The sequence below is a fragment of the Symphodus melops genome, assembly GCF_947650265.1.
Source record: "Symphodus melops genome assembly, chromosome: 5".
NCBI lineage: Eukaryota > Metazoa > Chordata > Actinopteri > Labriformes > Labridae > Symphodus > Symphodus melops.
The window spans coordinates 1,720,993-1,744,149 of record NC_136695.1 but is presented as its reverse complement, the minus strand read 5'-3'; the positions used below and the strand labels follow the sequence as shown (position 1 = coordinate 1,744,149).

Genomic DNA, 23,157 nt, shown 5'->3' with positions numbered 1-23,157 from the left:
TCAACCGTTGCAGTGATATCTTTTCCCATTCCTGGCCAGAAGAGGGCGTCCCTGGCTCTTTGTTTGCTCCTCTCAATTCCCATGTGTCCAGTATGGATCCTTTCCAACATGTTTGGTCTGAGTGCTGCAGGTACAATGATTTTGTCACTTTTGAACAAGATGCCTTCGTAGTGTGAGATCTCATCTCTGAAGTTAAGTCAGTAAGTGTTGCTGGACATTTGTTTCGGTCCTCAGGCCAGCCTGACAATACAGTTTGTTTCAGCATTTGGAGCAGCGAGTCATTTTCGGTAGCTGTGCGTATTTCTGAAAGTTTTTTGTCACTGACAGGCAAACTTTTCATCAGGAAGCGATACAGGTCTCGTAGCGCAGCTTCATTTGACACGCCCACTTTTATTCGACACAAGCCTCAATGCCTCAGTTCATTTATCCCATCACTACCTATGTCATGAAAATGAAAAAAGGCATACATATACCTATGTTGAAAAGTAAAAAAAAACTGTTGCACACGAATGCAGGGAGATTTACAAATTAAAAGCACCGTTGACAATTCATATATAAATGTAGCAGCTTCCAAAAATGTATATACATACATCATATTTATATACAACTCCCAAATACATTTGTGAGTCCTTATTCGTGCATTTGTTTATTTCTGTGTGCATTTATTCATTATGAGACTGTTCTGACCGCATACAACAACCCCTCTCCCTTTGCCTTTTAAATAAAGGAGCTGTCAGATTATAACGCTGCAGTTACCTGTGTCCTAAATTAGTATGTTAGCAGGCTAATGTTAGCGCTCTTTAGTTAGCTTGTAGCTTCTCATTGCATGTAAACTGACAGAATAATCAGTGAGTATGTTCTTCTTCTTTCTCTAGTCCTTGACTAACACAGCTTGTAAAGGAGGAGCCAGCCGTCCCGTCCATGTCAACACATGGTCCTAGATGGTCTGGATTTGTTTGGACCAGACAAGGTAGGCTCTTTGAAGGCCGTTTTGGACGCCCCTGGGTTTGCCAGATGTGACCTGGTGAGAGGCAGGTTACACCTGGACTAATCACCTGCCAATCAAAGGATAAATAAAAGAAAAAGCAGAGGAACACAAAGATGACATCCCACATCTGTCTAAGAAAGGCAGAATAATGCTTGTAGGTGTGCAGACCATGATGGTTTGCATGCTGTGTAAGAAAGATCAAATAGCTTTTTTTAATTTATTCGATTTATTGCATTTATTTATTGATTTATTGCATACATATCAAATACAATATTTACAATACAAATACATAAATAATAAAAATATAAAGATAATAAAATAATATATAATAATAAATAATATATATAATGCAAAAATATATTGCATACATATCAAAATGATTTCTTAATTATATGTAAAAATATCCAAAATAAATCTCTGCATTCAAAATATAAAACCTGTTTGTACCTTAAAGGCACAGACATATTTATCAACAGCCAGAAATATGTATTATTTTTTTATAAATGTATTTACTTCATCGAGTAAAAAATACACAATAAACTTAATATCTCAAATCTTCATGCGTCTTTGCAGGTCAGGTCCTTTATAGGCTTCAGTTCCTCCTCAGAGTGAAGCCTTATTTGAACGATGGCGAGCATGCTGTGGTACTCTCTCGTTTCCTCGGGTTCGCTCTCCAAAAACGTTTCCATATTTTGTTTCGTCCTCAACATGTGGACCAGCCTGTGGACCAACGTTCCCTCGTAGCACCTGGAGGACATCAGGGGGAAAAGATGGAGATTTATCATCACAGGTGCCACTTAGCTGAAGTCAGGAAGTGAAGTTTGCTGTGTCCTTGAACTCACCGTGCGATCTGTGGTTCAGGTAAGGGGAAGCCCAGCAGCTGGTTCAGGTGGACGCTCTGCCTCAGGCATCCCTGCCATTGGTTGAAGGAGTGGAGGACATCAGGGTCCAGAGGTAGTTTGAAGGGTTTCTTCTCTCTCTTCAGAGCTGAATCACAAACACACCCTGAGGATTGAAAAGGGCTCTTTCTTGCATTGCTCCTTACATCTCCATAAATAATGAGACAATAAACAGCAGATTCATCCTGAGAGTTAACATTATGTTGGGACTCATTTATTACCTGCTCTTTGTCTCAGTGAGTCTCCATGACTTATTCCCAGCAGGAGCGCCTTCAGCAGAGTCTCGTCCGGTTTAGGCTCGGCTCTCTGCAGCCAGAAACAGGTAACTGCCACCAGGAGACGCAGGTGAGGCTGCAGTCTTTCCAGAGAGGCCTCAGGTACCCCCAGAGCCTCCAGTAACACCTGCAGACGCACAGAGGGCTCCACCTGGGGACAAGAGGTCAAAGGTTAATGGGGAACAGTGTGGTTAAATTCAATACTACTTTGTTTAAAGCACACCAGATTGAAACAGAATATATTTAAATAAACCGGCTGCATTCTGTTTCCTGTTCTCCAGGATGTTTTTCTCCACTCTTTAGTTCATAGTGTGATTCTGTTCAACTGCACGGAGCATTGATAGAAAGACACAGATTCTTGTAATAGTGTGGACTCTACTGCCCCCTCATGATGGGGAGAGAGAGAGAGAGAGAGAGAGAGAGAGAGATGAGGAAGAGTTTTTGAGTTACTTTTAATGTTTCCTGTTAATTAGATATGTACATTACAGAAAATATAATGCAGCCATTTGATTACATGGATGAATCTCGAGTTATTCAGGAGATTTCCATAAATGTGAAGGGGTTTTACATACGTATTTAATCTACCAGAATAAATCTCATCTCTATGAATCTGGGCTGATAATCAGTATCAGTGTAACAGACTTAAATCACTCTTCTTTGAGTAACTAGTTATTTTGAGGTGTTATTTTATTTGTGCAATTTTTGATTTCAACGGGTCTTTTATTTTGGTAATCACTGGGCGGAAGTGAACGTTCTATCTAAAAATGCATGACTTGATGTAAACAGGGGAAACAGATATGCAGAGCAGAGAACGAGAGAGGGACACTATCTTATTGTGAAAATTAAGCACCTAGCTGGAAGGGGAACAAGGTATTTTTATGGTTTAATTGTTTAATTGTGCATTGCTTATATGGTCATATATGGCTAAATTTAAGTTCTTTTCATTGTGGTCACGCTAGCTTTTTGACGCCTTAGCATTGTTTTATTTACCTGTGTTTGAAAGAGCTAATTGTATGCTATTCATTATTTAGCTCTTACGTTGTTTCATGGAGAAACTAGATTTATGCTCACAATAAGGACTAAAGCTGAACATAAATAAAGACTCTAAAACATCCGTAAGCTTCACCATTGTCTGGCTGGGGTTCACTACAATCAGACTAGATCAAGTGATTTGCTAAAGTTGAGGGTTCCACCAGTTAGCACCATCATTGGGAAAACATAATTTACTTTTAGTGCTGCACACACCTGGAACACACTTACAAAACACATTCAAACTCAATACAATGGTTACCATGGTAACCACCTGTGCTCACGAGTGTAAACTATCATGCCTGCTGTGCCACTTATTCTTCTGGTCTTATAATCCGTGTATTTTGTCTTTGGTGTGTTCGTCAATAATTTCTGGAGAATATTTGATGGTAAAATGTAAATTTTCAGGAGTGAAGATGTAAAAAAAACAGCTTTAGTAAAGTTTGGCATTAGATGGGAGGTAAAAGTTGGGTAGCATCTGCTCGTGTCATGTCAGTGAAGAAAGAATTCTATGGGTGATAATAGTGAGAGCACTCAACACAGTGACGCAAGGAACAAACGTCTGAAAGCTTCACCTGGTTCAGTGACTTGAGGTCCAGGTCTTCAGGGACCCCGCTGGCAGCAGGTTGGACTTGGAAGGTTTTCAGCTCGAAGCCTTCTCTGTCATGCTCCTCCACTAGAGTCTCTCCTCCGCCCAGCAGCAGCCTGTACATCACCTGGCGTATCGGCCTGGATGTCAGGTGAGCACTGGGAAAGTCTGCCCTGCCCACCGGGCAGCTGAGGTTAATACTTTTGCGCATTAGCACATGGAAGACGTTTGAATTCAGCCGTGCCTGCATCAACGGCTGCAAGACCCAACCTGCCATCTTCTGGAGGACAGGACAAAATGTTCTTCATGTTATGCTGAAAGGTCTGAGATGGTTGAGTGTTTGTGTCATACATTTTAGCAGACTTTAAATACTATCTTTGTTATTAATATTCAGATGAGAGTTCATCCTTTAACTGGTTTAATTTCCCAGAGTCCAAAGGAAGAACTTCGTCTCACTGACAGTCTGAGCCTAAGAAAATGAATCAATAATATATTTAATTACCTCTTCCACTTCTGGGTATGGAGGGGCAACCCCATCAGTGAAGAACCTGTTCAAGGAGCCTGGAGGAAACTGGTACGCCTCCATGCCTAGATTCAAGCCCTTCTTCACCTCTGCCTTTTTCTCCTCACTCAACTCTCCCAACAGTCCTAGTGCTGCCTCAAAGGCCTCCTCGGGTTGCTTGAACTTCTTCAGCCAGCAGAGCAGCCCCTTCAGGTGCTGTGGTGATTTCCCATTGACTTCTGGAGCGAACTCAGCCCAATTAATAGAAGCATTCATCGTGTCCAGCTTCACGTAATCATTTCCAGCCAAGGCAGCAAAGGCTGGCAGGAGCTGGCGCTCTATGCCAAAGACAATGCAGAAGCTGGAGGAGTAGTAGATCTTAGAAGGGATGTAGCTCTGTGAGTCAATCGTCTTCCAAAGGAAATGAGTAATGGGCAGCAGCCCCCCTGGGAGGTCAAAGATGAAGAAGTCGCTGTCGTTGGAGAGAATCGGGCACTTCCACTCCGTGGCCAGGGCAGCAATCTCCTGGTCAGCATCTCCATAACACTGAGCCATCGGGACCTCCAGCCGGGCCAGGGTTTGCATGAACACCAGACTGGCCATCTGTGGCAAGACCTTGCCCTCCTGAGATTTTTGATGGCCTTCATTGATCCCATTCACAGCCTGCATGGTTTTCTCCACTGCTTGATGGGCTTTCTTAATCCGATCCATTGCTCTTGATCTAGTGGTTTCATACTTCTTGCCATCAAGATTTGTGCACCCATCCAGCACCACGTACGGCACGATGCCGCAGTCTTTGAGGGTTTTGACAAACCTCTCAACAATCTCCTCAAACGCAGCATACTCCCCACCCCGAATAAAGTCCAGACCTGCAATCAAAGAAAGAATAAACAAATGAAACTTCACATTTCAACGGACAAACATCAAGCCTGTAAACGTCTTTAAAAACTCATTAAAGCGAGTCTAACATGTTCGCGGTCCAGGATCGTTTCATACATAAAATGTGTGCAGCAGCTCGTTGCGCTTCCTGTAATAAAGTTGATCAACTGAACACAGTGTGCTGCTGCCTCACTGCTCCACAACTTCAGGGATTCTTCAACAAGCCAACTAATACAGACAAGGCATCAAGCCTCAGCCAACCTGACATCTTACAATAAACTCTAATAAACATATGAAGCATAATCTTATCTTGGGAACAACCACAACAATTTAAGGGTTTCATGTAAGAAGCTGATTGTTATGTGAAAAGAGACATAAATGTAGAACTGGAACATCCATCCATCCATCCATTTTCCGCCGCTTACACCTCCTCCAGCTCTTCCGTTGGGACCCCGAGGCGTTCCCAAGCCAGCCGAGAGACATAATCTCTCCAGCGTGTCCTGGGTCGACCACGAGGCCTCCTCCCGGAGAGACATGCCCGGAACACCTCCCTAGGGAGGCGTCCAGGAGGCATCCGGACCAGATGCCCGAACCACCTCAACTGACTCCTCTCGATGTGAAGGAGTAACGGCTCTACTCCGAGCTCCTCCCTGGTAACCGAGCTCCTCACCCTATCTCTAAGGGTGCGCCCAGCCACCCTACGGAGGAAGCCAATTTTGGATGCTTGTATCTGTGATCTCGTTCTTTTGATCATTACCAGAAGCTCATGACCATAGGTGTGGGTAGGAACGAAGATCGACCGGTAAATCGAGAGCTTCGCCTTTCAGCTTAGCTCCTTCTTCACTACGACGGACCGATACAGCGACCGCATGATTGCAGATGCCGCACCGATCTGTCTGTGAATCTCACGCTCCATAAGATGAGCGCGATTAAGACCCCAAGATACTTGAACTCCTCCACCTGGGGCAAGGACTCCCCACCGACCCGAAGAGGGCAAGCCACCTTTTTCTGGTCGAGAACCATGGCCTCAGATTTAGAGGTGCTGATCCTCCTCCCAGTCGCCTCACTCTCGGTAGCGAACCGCCCCAGTGCGCGCTGTAGATCCGGGTTCGATGGAGCCAACAAGACCACATTACCCACAAAAAGCAGAGACAAGATCCTGCGGTCCCCAAACCAGACCCCCCCGGCCCCTGGCTGCGCCTAGAAATTCTGTCCATATAAGTAATAAACAGAACCGGTGACTAAGGGCAGCCCTGCCGGAGGCCAACGCGCACCAGGAACAGGTCCGACTTACTGCCGGCAATGCAAACCAGACTCCTGCTTCAGTTGTACAAGGACCAAACCGCCCTATGCAAAGGGCCCCGAACCCCATACTCTTGGAGCACCCCCCCCAGGGCGTCACGAGGGACACGGTCGAATGCTTTCTCCAGATCCACAAAGCACGTGTGAACTGGTTGGGCGAACTCCCACGAACCCTTGAGCACCCACTGGAGAGTGTAGAGCTGGTCCAGTGTTCCACGGCCAGGACGAAAACCGCATTGTTCCTCTTGGATCCGAGGTTCAACTAACAGCCGGATCCTCCTCTCTAGTACCCTGGAATAGACTTTCCCAGGGAGGCTGAGGAGTGTGATTCGCCAGTAGTTGGAACACACCCTCCAATCCACCTTCTTGAAAAGAGGGACCACTACCCCAGTCTGCCAGTCCAGAGGCACTGTCCCCGACCTCCACGAGATGTTACAGAAGTATTCCTTCCACCGCCCGACTACATCCCCAGTTGAGGTCAGCAGCTCCCCACCTCCACTGTAGACAGTGTTTGTGGAGCCCTGCTTCCCCCTCCTAAGGCTACGGACGTTTACCAAAATTTCATAGAGGCCATCTGAAAGTCCTCCTCCATGGCCTCCCCAAACTCCTCCCAGGCCTGAGTTTTTGCCTCCCCGACCACCCGGGCTGCGGAATGCCTGGCCTGCCGGTACCCGTCAGCTGCCTCAGGAGTCCTATGAGCTTGCAACGCCCGATAGGACTCCTTCTTCAGCTTGACGGCCTCCCTTACTTTCGGTGTCCAACACCAGGTTCGGGGATTGCCGCCACGACAGGCACCAGAGACCCTGAAACCACTGCCCAGAGCAGCCGCTTCGACAATGGAGGTAGAGAACATGGCCCACTTGGACTCAATGTCCCCAGCCTCCCCCGGGATCTGTGAAAAGATCGTCCAGAGGTGGGAGTTGAAGACCTTGCGAACAGAGGGTTCAGCCAGACGTTCCCAGCAGCCCCACTACGTGTTGGGCCTGCCGAGTCTGTCCGGCTTCCTCCCCTGCCAGCGCATCCAACTCACCACCAGGTGGTGATCAGTTGACAGCTCAGCCCGTCTCTTCATAGCCGGAGGTCAGATGACACGACCACAAAGTCTATCATCGACCTCCAGCCCAGGGAGTCCTGGTGCCACGTGCACTTATGGACATCCCTGTGCTCGAACATGGTGTTCGCTATGGATAAACTGTGACTGGCACAGAAGTCTAATAACAAAACACCGCTCTGGTTCAGATCAGGGAGGACGTTCATCCCAATCACCCCACTCCAGATCTCACTGTCGTTGCCCACATGAGCATTGAAGTCCCCCAGTAGAACAATGGAGTCCCCAGTCGGAGCACCCCTCCCAGGGACTCGAAGAAGGCCGGGTACTCCGCACTGCCGTTCGGGCCATAGGCCGAGACGACAGTGAGAGACCTGTCCCTGACCCTCTCGTTCACCGGAGTGAACTCCAACACCTGGCGACTGAGCTGTGGGGCTATGAGCATGCCCACACCAGCCCGCCGCCAAGCAGTGCATGGAGGTGAGCCCAACTATATCTAGCCGGTACCTCTCGACCTCCTGCACAAGCTCAGGCTCCTCCCCCCCCAGTGAGGTGACATTCCACGTCCCAAACGCCAGAAGCTGCGCCTGGGGATCGGGTCGTCGAAGCCCCCGCTGTCGACTGCCGCCCGATCCACATTGCGCCCGACCCCTACAGCTTCCTCTGTGGGTGGTGGGTCCACAGGAGGACGGGCCCACGTCGTCTTTTCGGGCTGAGCCCGGCCGGGCCCCACGGGCAAAGGCCCGGCCACCAGGCGCTCTCCTGCAGGCCCTAACCCCAGGCCTGGCTCCAGGGTGGGGCCCCGGTACTAGTTGTAGCATCCTTCATTGGGGTTTATGAACTGCTTTTAGTCTGACCCGTCACCTAGGACCTGCTTGCCTTGGGTGGCACTGCTGGGGGCATAAAGCCCCCGACAACATAGCTCCTAGGGTCATTCGGGTGCTCAAACTCCCCCACCATGATAAGGTAGCAGTTCAGGGGGGAGAACTGGAACATTAAATAGGTTGGGTTTATTTTGTTTTTTTTACTTGAAAATACAATCAAAACTAAAAATGTATTTAACTGGAACGTTAAATACATTTTTAGTTTTGACTGTATTGCCAAGTAAAAAAAAGATATGAATAAACAAAGCCTGAGTGAGATCAACCTTCTGTTCCTGCAGGGGGCGCTGGAGTCCCATCGATAGTGGTCTCTATGCTGGAAATACTTTCTCAGTCTAACTTTCCGTCAACCTAACGACAGGCTGAGAGCAGAAGCTGAGGCTCGTGTAGCAACCAATAAGGTAACAACAGCCTATCATGTAATCAAGTTTATGATCCAATAACGTACTAACAATTTGTTTGATATTAGAGGAGAAGATTTGGCAAAGTTTTGATGGGCGCAACCCACATACTCCGCTCTGCTGCTCATCTCACAAATGCGCGTCTTTTACTAAAGTGGTACAATTTAAAAGAGAAATAGAGAGGTTTTCTAAGAGTACAAGATTTATTGCCACGAAGATTTGTTACAATAAAGACATTATTTACCAAATACAAAAGTCTTTGTTGTGTGATGTTTTTTATCGACAGCTTCCAGAGGGATTTTACTGGGGAACTGAAAAGATCAAATGTGTTCATCAAATGAAACAGAAAACCTCATTGACTTTTGGATCTATCCAACAACTCTTGATCTAGTGTCCTTTTTAGATTCCTCAAAGTCCCAAAACTCTGGGAGTAAGTTACACTTTGTATTCCATGGGGGAGAATTGGGTCTCAGCTCTCAATGCATTGGTTTTCTGTACTCACTCCTGTGGGGGCGCTTTAGTCTACAGATAGATCTTCTCCATGGATTCTTAGTCAATGCCTCTAGCTCTTGTACAATGTAGTTGACAGCACGCACAAGTTTGGGACAGTTACCTAGTTTTTCTAAAGCTTCTACAAAATAGCTTCCAATAACTCTCGGGTCATTGCTGGAGATTCCATCTGCACACCCGTTAAGACAATACGCCAAAAGGAGAAATACTGCCTCCTGGATCAGTTTGAGCCAATATGATTGAAACATCCATCTGTACCCATGGATTTACCCAGGACCCTGCAGTTGTTCCTGAATGAAGTCTATTACATGACCTAAATCTGCGTCATCATTCTGTCGGCTGAGCCTGCCGTCTTTCAGTATGTGGAGCAAATGATTCCTGCTAATTACAGTACTGAGTCTGCACACAAGAGCAGCCAGAATGTCACTGTACCACATTCTGGTTGAAGTCAAACTTGATTTGTTGAGTCATTACCACAAGGCTTTACCGATACAAATTGATTAAAAATTATATTGTGCCTTTTTTTTTTTTTTGCCTTTTGGGACTTCAGGAGCTCTGTAATTTCGCTCTTTCCAGCCACCATATTAATTGCATTAGCAACAGCATTGAAAAAGCTGCTTGTGTTGTCATTAAAACACTGAAGGGGAAACTTGCTGTCTTACTGAGAGCACTGTTCATTTATATCAGGAAGTTTTTATGGAGGAATTATGAAGCTTTTTATTCTTTAACAACAAATATTAGACTCAAATAAACTCCCAATTTAAGACTGAATTACACTGACGTCATCCAGTTAAGCGCTGTTAGACATTACACGTTATGTAACAGATATAAGAGATAAACAAAGCTTTAAATGAAAAACAAATGAAACATTTAAATGATTTATAAGAAGTCTGCAGACTGGCTGGTTGGTCAAACGTAAAGGTAAAGTATATTAGCTGCCCTGTAGACTCATAAAGTATAGAATAATAAACTGTGATGAGAGCTTTTTATTTTATTCACCTGAGTCGAAGTAGAGCAGGTAAAGGAAGTTGAAGCCGTCGATCACCAGCCGACTCTTCTTGAACTCGATGTCCTGGTAGACCTTCGGGTCGGTCTCTATCAAAGCGGTCAGGCCTTGAACCCCCATCCTGGGTCTGTTTTGTTTTTGACGCTCTGCTGTCAGCTGCGCTCTTTATACCGACTCTGTTTCCTTAAGTTTCACTTTCCTTCAACAGTCACATCACACTGACGTGACTGTCAGCATCAGCAGCTGCACCCAGTGGGACAAGTCATGAACACAAACACATGCTATTTTGAAAACATTAAGTGTCTTTAAATGTCTTGGATTCAATTTAAATTCATATCAGATCAGATCCCACCATGACTCTGTTTTTGAATGAATTGCAGCAGAATCAGATCATTGCTTACATATTCAAATCACATCAGATGTCTTCTGAAGGACGGATGCTCATCACTACACAAGCTGCCAAAGTGTTCTGAATGAGTTTGCTGTTTCAAGACTTTTTTAAGTAAATATTTTGAACTATATGGTAAAATGTTATGAAACTGTGAAAAGAACAAGGCGACTTAAAACACTTTGCAATACTTCAGTGAACACAGGCGGATTTCATTAGAAATAATCAAAGACTTGAATAAGGGGTTAAGTTTATCTTACTTGTATCTATTATTTTAATCAACATCATAAAAAAGGCTCATAGGGCCGAAGCATAAATCTGAAGGTAAACAAGTTCAACCTGAAACATGATAGTAATCATTTGACACCTGACAGCAGGAAATAAAAGAAGCATTGGGCACACCTGTCCTTTAAAAACAAAGAGCAGCAGTAAAGAACACACCGGACGACATTCCTCCCTGATGATCAGCCTCTCACATCTCTGTTAATACAGAAATAAAACAATCTCCTGTTGGATTAAGAAAGTTCCTTCAAGGCAAGTTTATTTATGTAGCGCTGATCAGACACAAGGCAATTCCCAGTGTTTCCCAGACATGAACACAGAAATACATTAAAACAGATCTTGAGGAAAGAGTGCAACAGAAATGAAGAAAAAAGAGCGAAAGAAAGATCATTAAAAGACAGAATAATGTAAAAGTACTTGATGAGGTAACAACTTTTAAAAGCTATTAATTAGTTGTTGTGAGGCAGAAAGTATATTTGTAATGTAAAGCCTGAATGAATAATAATTGCTGTTCATAGGCCTTCCTTTAATTTTAAAATAAATAATACATGATTTGCTTTGTTTATTTTCTACAAAAATAGATAGATAGATAGATAGATAGATAGATAGATAGATAGATAGATAGATAGATAGATAGATAGATAGATAGATAGATAGATAGATAGATACAGTAGATAGATAGATAGACAGATAGATAGATAGATAGATAGATAGATAGATAGATAGATAGATAGATAGATAGATAGATAGATAGATAGATAGATAGATAGATAGATAGATAGATACAGTAGATAGATAGATAGATAGATAGATAGATAGATAGATAGATAGATAGATAGATAGATAGATAGATAGATAGATAGATAGATAGATAGATAGATAGATAGATAGATAGATAGATAGATAGATAGATAGATAGATAGATAGATACTTTATTGATCCTGAGGGAAATTCAAGGCAGGCAGGACACAAGACATTAGTTACAATACCCGCTGCCCCCCCCCCCCCCCCCCCTGTATACAGTAATCCCCCAAACAAGATTTAGCAGCCCCTATGTGACTAAGAGTAAATATAATTTCAGGTTAAACCTGTACAGTTAGCATTAGCATTAGACTTAAAACTTATATAGCATAATGTACATAACCTGTGAGGAGAGAAAAACATGTGTTGGTTAAAAGAGACCTGTAAACAGTTAAAGAGCCTTAGAAACAAAGTGCTGACCTTCTAGAAACTAGTTCCATGTGCATGTACAGAGGTGTTTGAGGTAGTGCCAGAGGTGTGAGTACAGTCGTTAAACAGTCAATGCAGGGATGCAGACTGGGCCATTGAAGTGCTCAGCAACATAAAGGAGCAGTGATTAGCATTAAGTGTCAAAAACAATAAGGTGAAACCAGGAGTGATCAGGGTGATTGCCATTAAAGTACCCAACTATTGAGGAGCAGATTAGCATTAAGTGTCGAAGACAATAGAGTGAAACTTGACCTAGTTAGGGTGATCATGTCAACCATTACAGATGTAGCATAACACAACAGTAGGATGAAACCAGACATGATTAGAGTGATTATCATTAAAGTGACCAGTGCTCAGTAAGGTGACTATCAATATGCATTAAAGTGTCCAACTGGAGGCTGACTCTGAGGTCAGCAGTGCAGATGAGGAGTGAGAAAAAAAGTGAAAAATGAGTCCAGGGTTCACCGTGTGCTTCTTCCCTGCCGTGACAGTGAAGTGTTGTACAGTCTTATGGCCTATAGGGGGACAAAAGAGTTCTTGAGTCTGTCCGTGGAGCACGACTGTGACAGCAGTCTGTCACTGAACATGCTCCTCTGGCCGGTGAAGGTGCTGTGCAGAGGGTGGTGTGTGTTGTCCATGATGGAGAGCATTTTGTCCAGAGATCTCCTCTCTACCACTGTCACCAGTGAGTCCAGCTCTTTACCCACCACAGAGCCGGCCCTCCTCACCAGTCTGTCCAGGCATGCTGCGTCCCTCTTCTTGCAGCTTCCTCCCCAGCACACCACGGCGTAGAAGAGGACGCTGGACACCACAGACTGGTAGAACATCTGCAGCAGCTTTTTGCAGATGTTGAAGGACCCCAGCCTTCTCAGGAAGTACAGATGGCTCTGTCCCTTCCTGCAGGTAGTGTCCATGTTAGAAGACCAGTCCAGCTTGTCATCCAGTTGCAGCCCCAGATACCCGTAGGTCCTGACCACCTCCATGTCGACCCCACCGATGGAAACAGGTTCTAGATGTGGTTTGTTCCTTCGGAAGTCCACCACCATCTCCTTGGTCTTGTAGGTGTTTAGCTGCAGATGGTTGGCACTGCACCACGTCACAAAGTCCTCGATCAGGCTCCTGTACTCCTCCTCCTGTCCATCCCTGACACAACCAACTATCGCAGTGTCGTCCGAGTATTTCTGCATGTGGCAGAGCTCAGAGTTATACTGGAAGTCAGAGGTGTACAGGGTGAACAGGACAGGGGAGAGCACGGTCCCCTGTGGTGCTCCGGTGCTGCTGACCACAGTGTCAGATGTGCAGTCCTTCAGTCTGACGTACTGTGGTCTCTCTGTGAGGTAGTCCGTGATCCACCTCACCAGGTGTGAGTCCACCCTCATCTCGGTCAGCTTGTCTCTCAGTAGGAGGGGATGGATGGTGTCGAAAGCGCTTGAGAAATCAAAGAACCTGATTCTCATCACGCTGCTCCCTTTGTCCAGATGAGAGTAAGCCCTGTGTAGAAGATAGAGGATGGCATCGTCCACGCCCACCTTTGCCTGGTATGCAAACTGCAGGGGATCCTGTGCGTGTTGGACCTGGGGTCCGAGGTGTTGGAGCAGCAGCCGCTCAAAGGTCTTCATAACGTGGGACGTCAGAGCGATTGGTCTGAAGTCGCCTGGCTCACTGGGGTTTTTCTTCTTGGGGACTGGGTTGAGGCACGAGGTCTTCCAGAGCACAGGAACCTTCCCGAGCCGCAGTCTCATGTTGAAGACGTGCTGAAGTGGCTCCCCCAGCTCAGCAGAGCAGGCCTTTAGCATCCTGGGACACACCTTGTCCGGGACTGCTGCCTTCCTGGGACGGAGTCTTTTCAGCTCCTTGCTCACCTGGTCTCTGGTGATGGTGGGGGGAGGGGGGATGGATTGTCTCTGGAGATTGTGTTTGTCCTGGTGGAGGTCTTGGGGGGAGTGAGAGGGAGGGAGGGGGTGTGTAGAGGGGTGCTGGGGGGACAGGCACTGGCTGCAGCGACGGGGCTGTCGAACCTGTTAAAAAACAAGTTGAGCTGGTTTGCTCTCTCAGGGTCCCCGTCTTCTGCGTTGTTGTTTTTCTTCTTGCAGCCTGTGATGGTTTTCATGCAGTCCCAGACCTCCTTCATATTGTTCTGTTGCAGCTTCTGTTCTACCTTCCTTCTGTACTCCTCCTTTTCCTCTCGGAGTCTGACCTTGAGTTCCCCCTGCACACGCTTCAGCTCTGCCTGGTCTCCCTCCTTGAATGCCCTTTTCTTCCTGTTAAGGATCTCCTTGACATCGCTGGTGATCCAGGGCTTGTTGTTCGGGAAGCAGCGCACAGTTTTAATGGGAACCACAACGTCCATACAGAAGTTCATGTAGTCAGTTGTGCAGTGTGTGACCCCCTCAATGTCCTCACCATGAGTCTCTTGCAGGGCACTCCAGTCAGTGGTCTGAAAACAGTCTCTGAGAGCCTCCTCTGCCTCAGGAGACCACTTTCTGAAGGTGCGTGTTGTTACCGGTTGTCTCTGGATCTTAGTCTTGTACTGTGGCTTGGGTAAGACCAGGTTGTGATCGGACTTACCCAGAGGTGGTAAGGGGGTGGCAGTGTAGGCGTCCTTCACGTTTGCATACAGGAGGTCTATTGTCCTGTTCTTCCTGGTGGGACAGTTTACAAACTGGTGAAAGTCCGGTAGTGTGGTGTTCAATGTAACATGGTTAAAGTCCCCTGAGATGGCAATGAAAGCATCAGGGTGCAGTGTTTGTAACCTCGAGATGTTCGAGTGGATGACGTCACACGTAGTCTCGACGTGTGCTCGCGGAGGAATGTAAACAACAACAACAATGGCGTGAGAGAACTCCCTCGGCATGTAGTAAGGACGGAGACCCACCGCCAGCAGCTCGATGTCTCTGCTGCACGTTGCCTCCTTCACAGTAACATGTCCATGGTGGCACCATCTGGTGTTAATAAACAGCGCGAGTCCTCCTCCTTTCCGTTTGCTGCTGCGTTTCGTGTCTCTGTCCGCTCTCACTGTAGTGAAGCCTGGTAGATCCACGTTAGCGTCCGGGGTGTTTTGAGTCAGCCAGGTTTCTGTGAGACACATTAAACTGCACTCTCTAAATGTCCGGTTGTTCCTCACGAGAGCAGCCAGCTCGTCTGTCTTGTTGGTTAGACAGTTTACGTTCCCCATAACTATCACCGGAACCGAGGGCTTGTACCTCCATCGCTTAGCCGCTAGCCTAGCCTTTAGCTTAGCGCTGGCTCGACACTTGATTTGTTGAGTAATTACAAAATTATATTGTGCTTTTTTTTTGCCTTTTGGGACTTCAGGTGCTCTGTAATTTTGCTCTTTCCAGCCACCATATTAAATAAATTAGCAACAGTATTGAAAAAGCTGCTTGTGTTGTCATTAAAACACTGAGGGGGAAACTTGCTGTCTTACTGAGAGCACCGTTCATTTGTAACAGGGAGTTTTTATGGAGGAATTATGAAGCTTTTCATTCTTTAACAACAAATATTAGACTCAAATAAACTCCCAATTTAAGACTGAATTACACTGACGTCATCCAGTTAAGCGCTGTTAGACATTATACGTTATGTAACAGATATAAGAGATAAACAAAGCTTTAAATGAAAAATAAATGAAACATTTAAATGATTTATAAGAAGTCTGCAGACTGGCTGATTGGTCAAATATAAAGGTAAAGTATATTAGCTGCCCTGTAGACTTATGATTTGCTTTGTTTATTTTCTACAAAAATAGGCAACATTATGAAAAGAACATATGGTCTGTTTTGCAAAGCTAGCAGTAGGGTCTACTCATAAGAACAAAAAACACCTGAAGTGTTAAAAAAAAACAAAAAAACATGACTGCCTCTAATGACATCCAAACTCAAGATTTTCAAAGCATCTTGGAATTTATGATTCCTCTGTTTTGAAATTGTGCATTACTTGACATTATAACGCCTTGAATTTCAAACTGGCCAATCAGCGTGCTGCATCTGACTAATGCTACTTTCTCCGGAGAAGTCTGCATCAAACCCATAGACTGTAAACCGAACTACTTCAGACTGGTGTGCCACTGGCTTGTTTTATTCGTCATTGATCACCAAGATGCTTTATCAGCGGGCTGGATTTTAGGGATTGGCCTCATAAACCAGAAGCATTTGGAAACATTTTTTTAAAGGTTTTTCAAGAGGGTTGCACTACTAGCATTGCTAGCTAGTGATGGGCATGAAGCCCCATGAATCACTGAGGCTTTCCAGCCCATTGCTTCACCAAAAGGTTCACTACTCGAGACCTCAATGAAACAGTGAATACTGCCATCTGCTGGACAAATTAACATTACAGACCTGAGCTGAAAAGTATGATTTATTTATGTGTGCAGAAACAATAAACAATTGATATTTAGATAGTATGATCATGTGTTAGTTGGACAACAACACAGATATGGAGCTCTGTTCTTCATTAAAAATACAGATTACACCTTTTATATTTTTATTCAAAAACACTTGTTCAGTCAGGACCACTTTGTCAAGGAAAATACTTTGACGCAATTACGTATATTTGGCGGTATGGCTCTGAGGGATCTCCCTGCCCTTCCACGTGCTTACGTTGGAAGGCATTAGGCAGGAATAGCACACATCCCTGCCCTTCCCGCGCATGCAAGGAACGCCATAAAGCAGGGAGATAAGCCGCAACCCCCAAAACACCATAACAGGCCAACGACCCTGGCCTTCCAGGACTGTGTGGAAGAGCCAGCAGGAGGTGATAAATACAAGTTAAAGTGAAAGAAATTAACCAATGAGTACGAGCTACCTGCAAATTGAATACATTTGAGAAAGCCTAAAGTGTTGGATAAGTCGATCATATGCTTCAACACTTATTTAAAGCTAGCTGATGAAAGCGCATGCATTGCTTTGATCATCTAAATAGTGTGATACTCCGGCGGGAGATATAGCGTAGCTTTGAGCGACACAGTTGCTATGCGAAGCAGTTGTTTCTGTTCCTGAACGAATGTAATCATCTGGATAGCGATTTCCCTTTAACCGTGGCAAAGAGTGGCTCAGAATGGCTGGAACGGCTTCTTTAAGCGATCCTTCATAGAAGAGAGGGACGAAAAACAGAATTAATTTCAGATATCAGTCTTTCCATGATTTCAGGAAGATAGAAAGTGTGAATTAATATTAACATCAGTAATATCGATGCAACTTAACATGTAGTGAATTTGCCACCCCTGATTAACCCGTAAAAGGCAGTGAGCATCATTGTTTCTAATAACAGATTGAAATAAACACCAACACACCTCACCTTTAAATGGGTGATTAACGTAAATACCTCTGATTAGTCTTTCAATCGAGGAGAGCTGCATTATTAACTTAGAACATTTGGCCTTTTGCTATTGAAAACCCCCAAAACCAATGGAGGAGGCAGCATCTGTATATAGCTTAATGGCGGATGAAGATTCAAGCTTGTCACCAGAGAAGAATGAGAGCCATCCCAACTGCACAAAAGGGACCTGAAAAGGAGCTTGGACCTGCTGCCTGCATGAATTTAACCACATCCAAGAGTTTCTCTACAACGCCTTTGCAAACACTGTATTTCAACTAATCTTCCAAGGTCTGGGAGCCTGGATATAAGGAGCTGACCTGGGAAATGACAAGTATAGCAATATAAAACAGCAGGGCAAAGAAAGTAATACCCCTTTTTTATTTTGTAAGATAATTGTTGCTTTTTGTACGATAATCATGATTTTTACATGTGTTATGTTTCCAAGAGGCATTATGTTGCTGCATAAAGTACTGCACAAAACTTTGAAGACTTCAGTGGCTTAATGATGTTGTCTTCAGACAGAGGAATAGCTTATGAAAGTTGTTTGAGAACAATGAGACGCCGAGCTGAATTTAAATGTGGATAATCCACTAGCAGAAAAACATCTGGTTAGCTGTCCATCGTTTCCGAAGATGACGCTTGCTTCAGGATTGGGGAGGGGGTCAACGGCGCTGCCGTTGGTGCCACTTCTCAAATCTGTTTTGATACAGTTTGTATTTCCATATCCAGAGAGCAGCAAGAGGACAGAGTTGAACCAAGGTAGGTGAACTGGTCTACATTTTGAAGTGGAATGCCGTTTATATGGAAGCTTGGGGGTGGAGAGGTTTGAGAGAGGATTTGAGAGATGACTTCGGTTTTTTGAATGTTAAGCTGAAGACCAAAGGATTGATAGAGACTGGCTATTGTGTTGAGGGCATGCTGCATGGATTCAGGACTGTGTGCTAGAATCGCACAGTCATCAGCGTATTGCAGTTCAGCTATGCAGCAGGATTTGGTCTTTGTGTAGGCCTGCAACCTCCGGATGTTAAAGAGGCTTCCATCAAGGCGGTATTCAACAGGAACACCATCCTTGTGTCCTAAGGCACGATGAAAAAGGTGAGTGATGGAGCCAAGACACAGCCCTGCTTTACCCCAACATTTACGTTGAAGAACTCTGACTGAAGTTCTCCTGTGGAGACTCTGGCTTGCATCCCGTCATGCAGCTGTTGCAGGATGGTGAGGAACTTGGGTGGTACCCCGAGCTTGGATAGCTGTTTCCAGAGACTGAAGGAATGAGACTGTTAAATCTTTGTGACTGTTAAAGTTGTAAATAATTAGCAGCTTGCAGCTCACTGTAGCGTTGAGATTAGCACAAGCACTTGAAAAGTGATGCATCAAGAAGGCTTTCTGCAGCATCATCTACCTTGGCTGTCCCTTTTTTAATTATTGGCATTGAATTATACTTTAACCAGCAAAGCTCCTTGAACCAGACCTGTGTAATGTTCTCTGTTGCATTAATAATTACAACTTTGTGGAGATTCACGTTGCTCTTTATTGCCGTTCACTGTGCCATCACGTTCCATTGTATACAGTCATAAGAACTACAATACCCAGCATGCATTGCTACTTCCGCCTGGACTACAGTAAGTGTTGAGGGACAAACATGTTTCAGTAATACAACATCTCCCTTTTTTTTTTTAACACACAGCACACATGTATAGTGTAAATCACATCCACTCAAAGCAGACGTCTTCAACGATAACTCCTTATGCAATAAACAGCAAATGATTATGATATGTACAAACAGTACCTCATATCATATAGTGTAATAACAATTTGGTGAGATATGAGAGGTTCTTTGGTGTTTGAGGAACGCCTTTCCTGGCAGATGGAGCACTTTTCAACCGTTGCAGTGATTTCTTTTCCCATTCCTGGCCAGAAGAGGGCGTCCCTGGCTCTTTGTTTGCTCCTCTCAATTCCCATGTGTCCAGTATGGATCCTTTCCAACATGTTTGGTCTGAGTGCTGCAGGTACAATGATTTTGTCACTTTTGAACAAGATGCCTTCGTAGTGTGAGATCTCATCTCTGAAGTTCCAAAAGTCAGTAAGTGTTGCTGGACATTTGTTTCGGTCCTCAGGCCAGCCTGACAATACAGTTTGTTTCAGCATTTGGAGCAGCGAGTCATTTTCGGTAGCTGTGCGTATTTCTGAAAGTTTTTTGTCACTGACAGGCAAGCTTTTCATCAGGAAGCGATACAGGTCTCGTAGCGCAGCTTCATTTGACACGGCCACTTTTATTCGACACAAGCCTCAATGCCTCAGTTCATTTATCCCATCACTACCTATGTCATGAAAATGAAAAAAGGCATACATATACCTATGTTGAAAAGTAAAAAAAAACGGCATACATATCTGTTGCACACGAATGCAGGGAGGTTTACAAATTAAAAGCACCGTTGACAATTCATATATAAATGTAGCAGCTTCCAAAAATGTATATACATATATCATATTTATATACAACTCCCAAATACATTTGTGAGTCCTTATTCGTGCATTTGTTTATTTCTGTGTGCATCTATTCATTATGAGACTGTTCTGACCGCATACAACAACCCCTCTCCCTTTGCCTTTTAAATAAAGGAGCTGTCAGATTATAACGCTGCAGTTACCTGTGTCCTAAATTAGTATGTTAGCAGGCTAATGTTAGCGCTCTTTAGTTAGCTTGTAGCTTCTCATTGCATGTAAACTGACAGAATAATCAGTGAGTATGTTCTTCTTCTTTCTCTAGTCCTTGACTAACACAGCTTGTAAAGGAGGAGCCAGCCGTCCCGTCCATGTCAACACATGGTCCTAGATGGTCTGGATTTGTTTGGACCAGACAAGGTAGGCTCTTTGAAGGCCGTTTTGGACGCCCCTGGGTTTGCCAGATGTGACCTGGTGAGAGGCAGGTTACACCTGGACTAATCACCTGCCAATCAAAGGATAAATAAAAGAAAAAGCAGAGGAACACAAAGATGACATCCCACATCTGTCTAAGAAAGGCAGAATAATGCTTGTAGGTGTGCAGACCATGATGGTTTGCATGCTGTGTAAGAAAGATCAAATAGCTTTTTTTTAATTTATTCGATTTATTGCATTTATTTATTGATTTATTGCATACATATCAAATACAATATTTATAATACAAATACATAAATAATAAAAATATAAATATTATAAAATAATATATAATAATAAATAATATATATAATGCAAAAATATATTGCATACATATCAAAGTGATTTATTAATTATATGTAAAAATATCCAAAATAAATCTCTGCATTCAAAATATAAAACCTGTTTGTACCTTAAAGGCACAGACATATTTATCAACAGCCAGAAATATGTATTATTTTTTTATAAATGTATTTACTTCATCGAGTAAAAAATACACAATAAACTTAATATCTCAAATCTTCATGCGTCTTTGCAGGTCAGGTCCTTTATAGGCTTCAGTTCCTCCTCAGAGTGAAGCCTTATTTGAACGATGGCGAGCATGCTGTGGTACTCTCTCGTTTCCTCGGGTTTGCTCTCCAAAAACGTTTCCATATTTTGTTTCGTCCTCAACATGTGGACCAGCCTGTGGACCAACGTTCCCTCGTAGCACCTGGAGGACATCAGGGGGAAAAAGACGGTAGATTTATCATCACAGGTGTCACTTAGCTGACGTCAGGAAGTGAAGTTTGCTGTGTCCTTGAACTCACCGTGCGATCTGTGGTTCAGGTAAGGGGAAGCCCAACAGCTGGTTCAGGTGGACGCTCTGCCTCAGGCATCCCTGCCATTGGTTGAAGGAGTGGAGGACATCAGGGTCCAGTGGTAGTTTGAAGGGTTTCTTCTCTCTCTTCAGAGCTGAATCACAAACACACACTGAGGATTGAAAAGTGCTCTTTCTTGCATTGCTCCTTACATCTCCATAAATAATGAGACAATAAGCAGCAGATTCATCCTGAGAGTTAACATTATGTTGGGACTCATTTATTACCTGCTCTTTGTCCATGACTTATTCCCAGCAGGAGCGCCTTCAGCAGAGTCTCGTCCGGTTTAGGCTCGGCTCTCTGCAGCCAGAAACAGGTAACTGCCACCAGGAGGCGCAGGTGAGGCTGCAGTCCTTCCAGAGAGGCCTCAGGTACCCCCAAAGCCTCCAGTAACACCTGCAGACGCACAGAGGGCTTCGCCTGGAGACAAGAGGTCAAAGGTTAATGGGGAACAGTGTGGTTAAATTCAATACTACTTTGTTTAAAGCACACCAGATTGAAACAGAATATATTTAAATAAACCGGCTGCATTCTGTTTCCTGTTCTCCAGGATGTTTTTCTCCACTCTTTAGTTCATAGTGTGATTCTGGTCAACTGCACGGAGCATTGATAGAAAGACACAGATTCTTGTAATAGTGTGGACTCTACTGCCCTCTCGTGATGGGGAGAGAGAGAGAGCGAGAGAGAGAGAGAGATGAGGAAGAGTTTTTGAGTTACACTTTTAATGTTTCCTGTTAATTAGATATGTACATTACAGAAAATATAATGCAGCCATTTGATTACATAGATTAATCTTGAGTTCTCTACACTCTCCAGCGGGTGCTCGAGGGTCCATGGGAGTTTGCCCAACCAGTCCACATGTGCTTTGTGGATTTGGAGAAGGCCTTCGACCGTGTCCCTCGCGGCGCTCGGTGGGGGGTGCTCCGGGAGTATGGGGTTCGGGGCCCTTTGCTAAGGGCGGTCCGGTCCTTGTACAACCGAAGCAGGAGTCTGGTTCGCATTGCCGGCAGTAAGTCGGACCTGTTCCCGGTGCGCGTTGGCCTCCGACAGGGCTGCCCTTTGTCATCGGATCTGTTCATTACTTTTATGGACAGAATTTCTAGGCGCAGCCAGGGGCCGGAGGATCTGGTTCGGGGACCGCAGGATCTTGTCTCTGCTTTTTGCGGATGATGTGGTCTTGTTGGCTCCATCGAACCCAGACCTTCAGTGCGCACTGGGGCGGTTCGCTACCGAGTGTGAGGCGGCTGGGATGAGGATCAGCACCTCTAAATCTGAGGCCATGGTTCTCGACCGGAAAAAGGTGGTTTGCCCTCTTCGGGTCGGTGGGGAGTCTTTGCCCCAGGTGGAGGAGTTTAAGTATCTCGGGGTCTTGTTCACGAGTGGGGGGAAGATGGAGCGTGAGATCGACAGACGAATCGGTGCGGCGTCTGCAGTCATGCGGTCGCTGTATCGGTCCGTCGTGGTGAAGAAGGAGCTAAGGGTGGCTGGGCGCACCCTTAGAGATAGGGTGAAGAGCTCGGTCACCAGGGAGGAGCTCGGAGTAGAGCCGTTACTCCTTCACATCGAGAGGAGTCAGTTGAGGTGGTTCGGGCATCTGGTCCGGATGCCCCCTGGACGCCTCCCTAGGGAGTTGTTCCGGGCATATCCCTCCGGGAGGAGGCCTCGGGGTAGACCCAGGACACGCTGGAGAGACTATGTCTCTCGGCTCACTTGGGAACGCCTCAGGGTCCCACCAGAAGAGCTGGAGGAGGTGTCTGGGGTGAGGGAAGTCTGGGTGTCTCTGCTTAGACTGCTGCCCCCGCGACCCGGCCCCGGATAAGCAGCAGAAAATGGATGGATGGATGAATCTCGAG

General features: G+C 45.1%; 2 protein-coding genes across 4 annotated transcripts in view; one reads left to right on the top strand and one right to left on the bottom strand.

The window, feature by feature from the left end:
* atp2c1 (ATPase secretory pathway Ca2+ transporting 1) overlaps nt 1–23,157 on the top strand; it is a 271,948-nt gene that overhangs the window by 140,565 nt on the left and 108,226 nt on the right. The gene's annotated exons all lie outside the window — the stretch shown is intronic.
* Nucleotides 1,546–10,429, bottom strand: LOC306823261 (single-strand DNA endonuclease ASTE1-like; the record flags this gene model as incomplete). Its single annotated transcript, XM_079342717.1, has 6 exons — nt 1,546–1,735; nt 1,831–1,975; nt 2,109–2,313; nt 3,767–4,060; nt 4,283–5,151; nt 10,303–10,429. The coding sequence occupies 6 exons, from the start codon at nt 10,427–10,429 to the stop codon at nt 1,546–1,548; spliced, it is 1,830 nt and encodes a 609-aa protein (XP_079198843.1).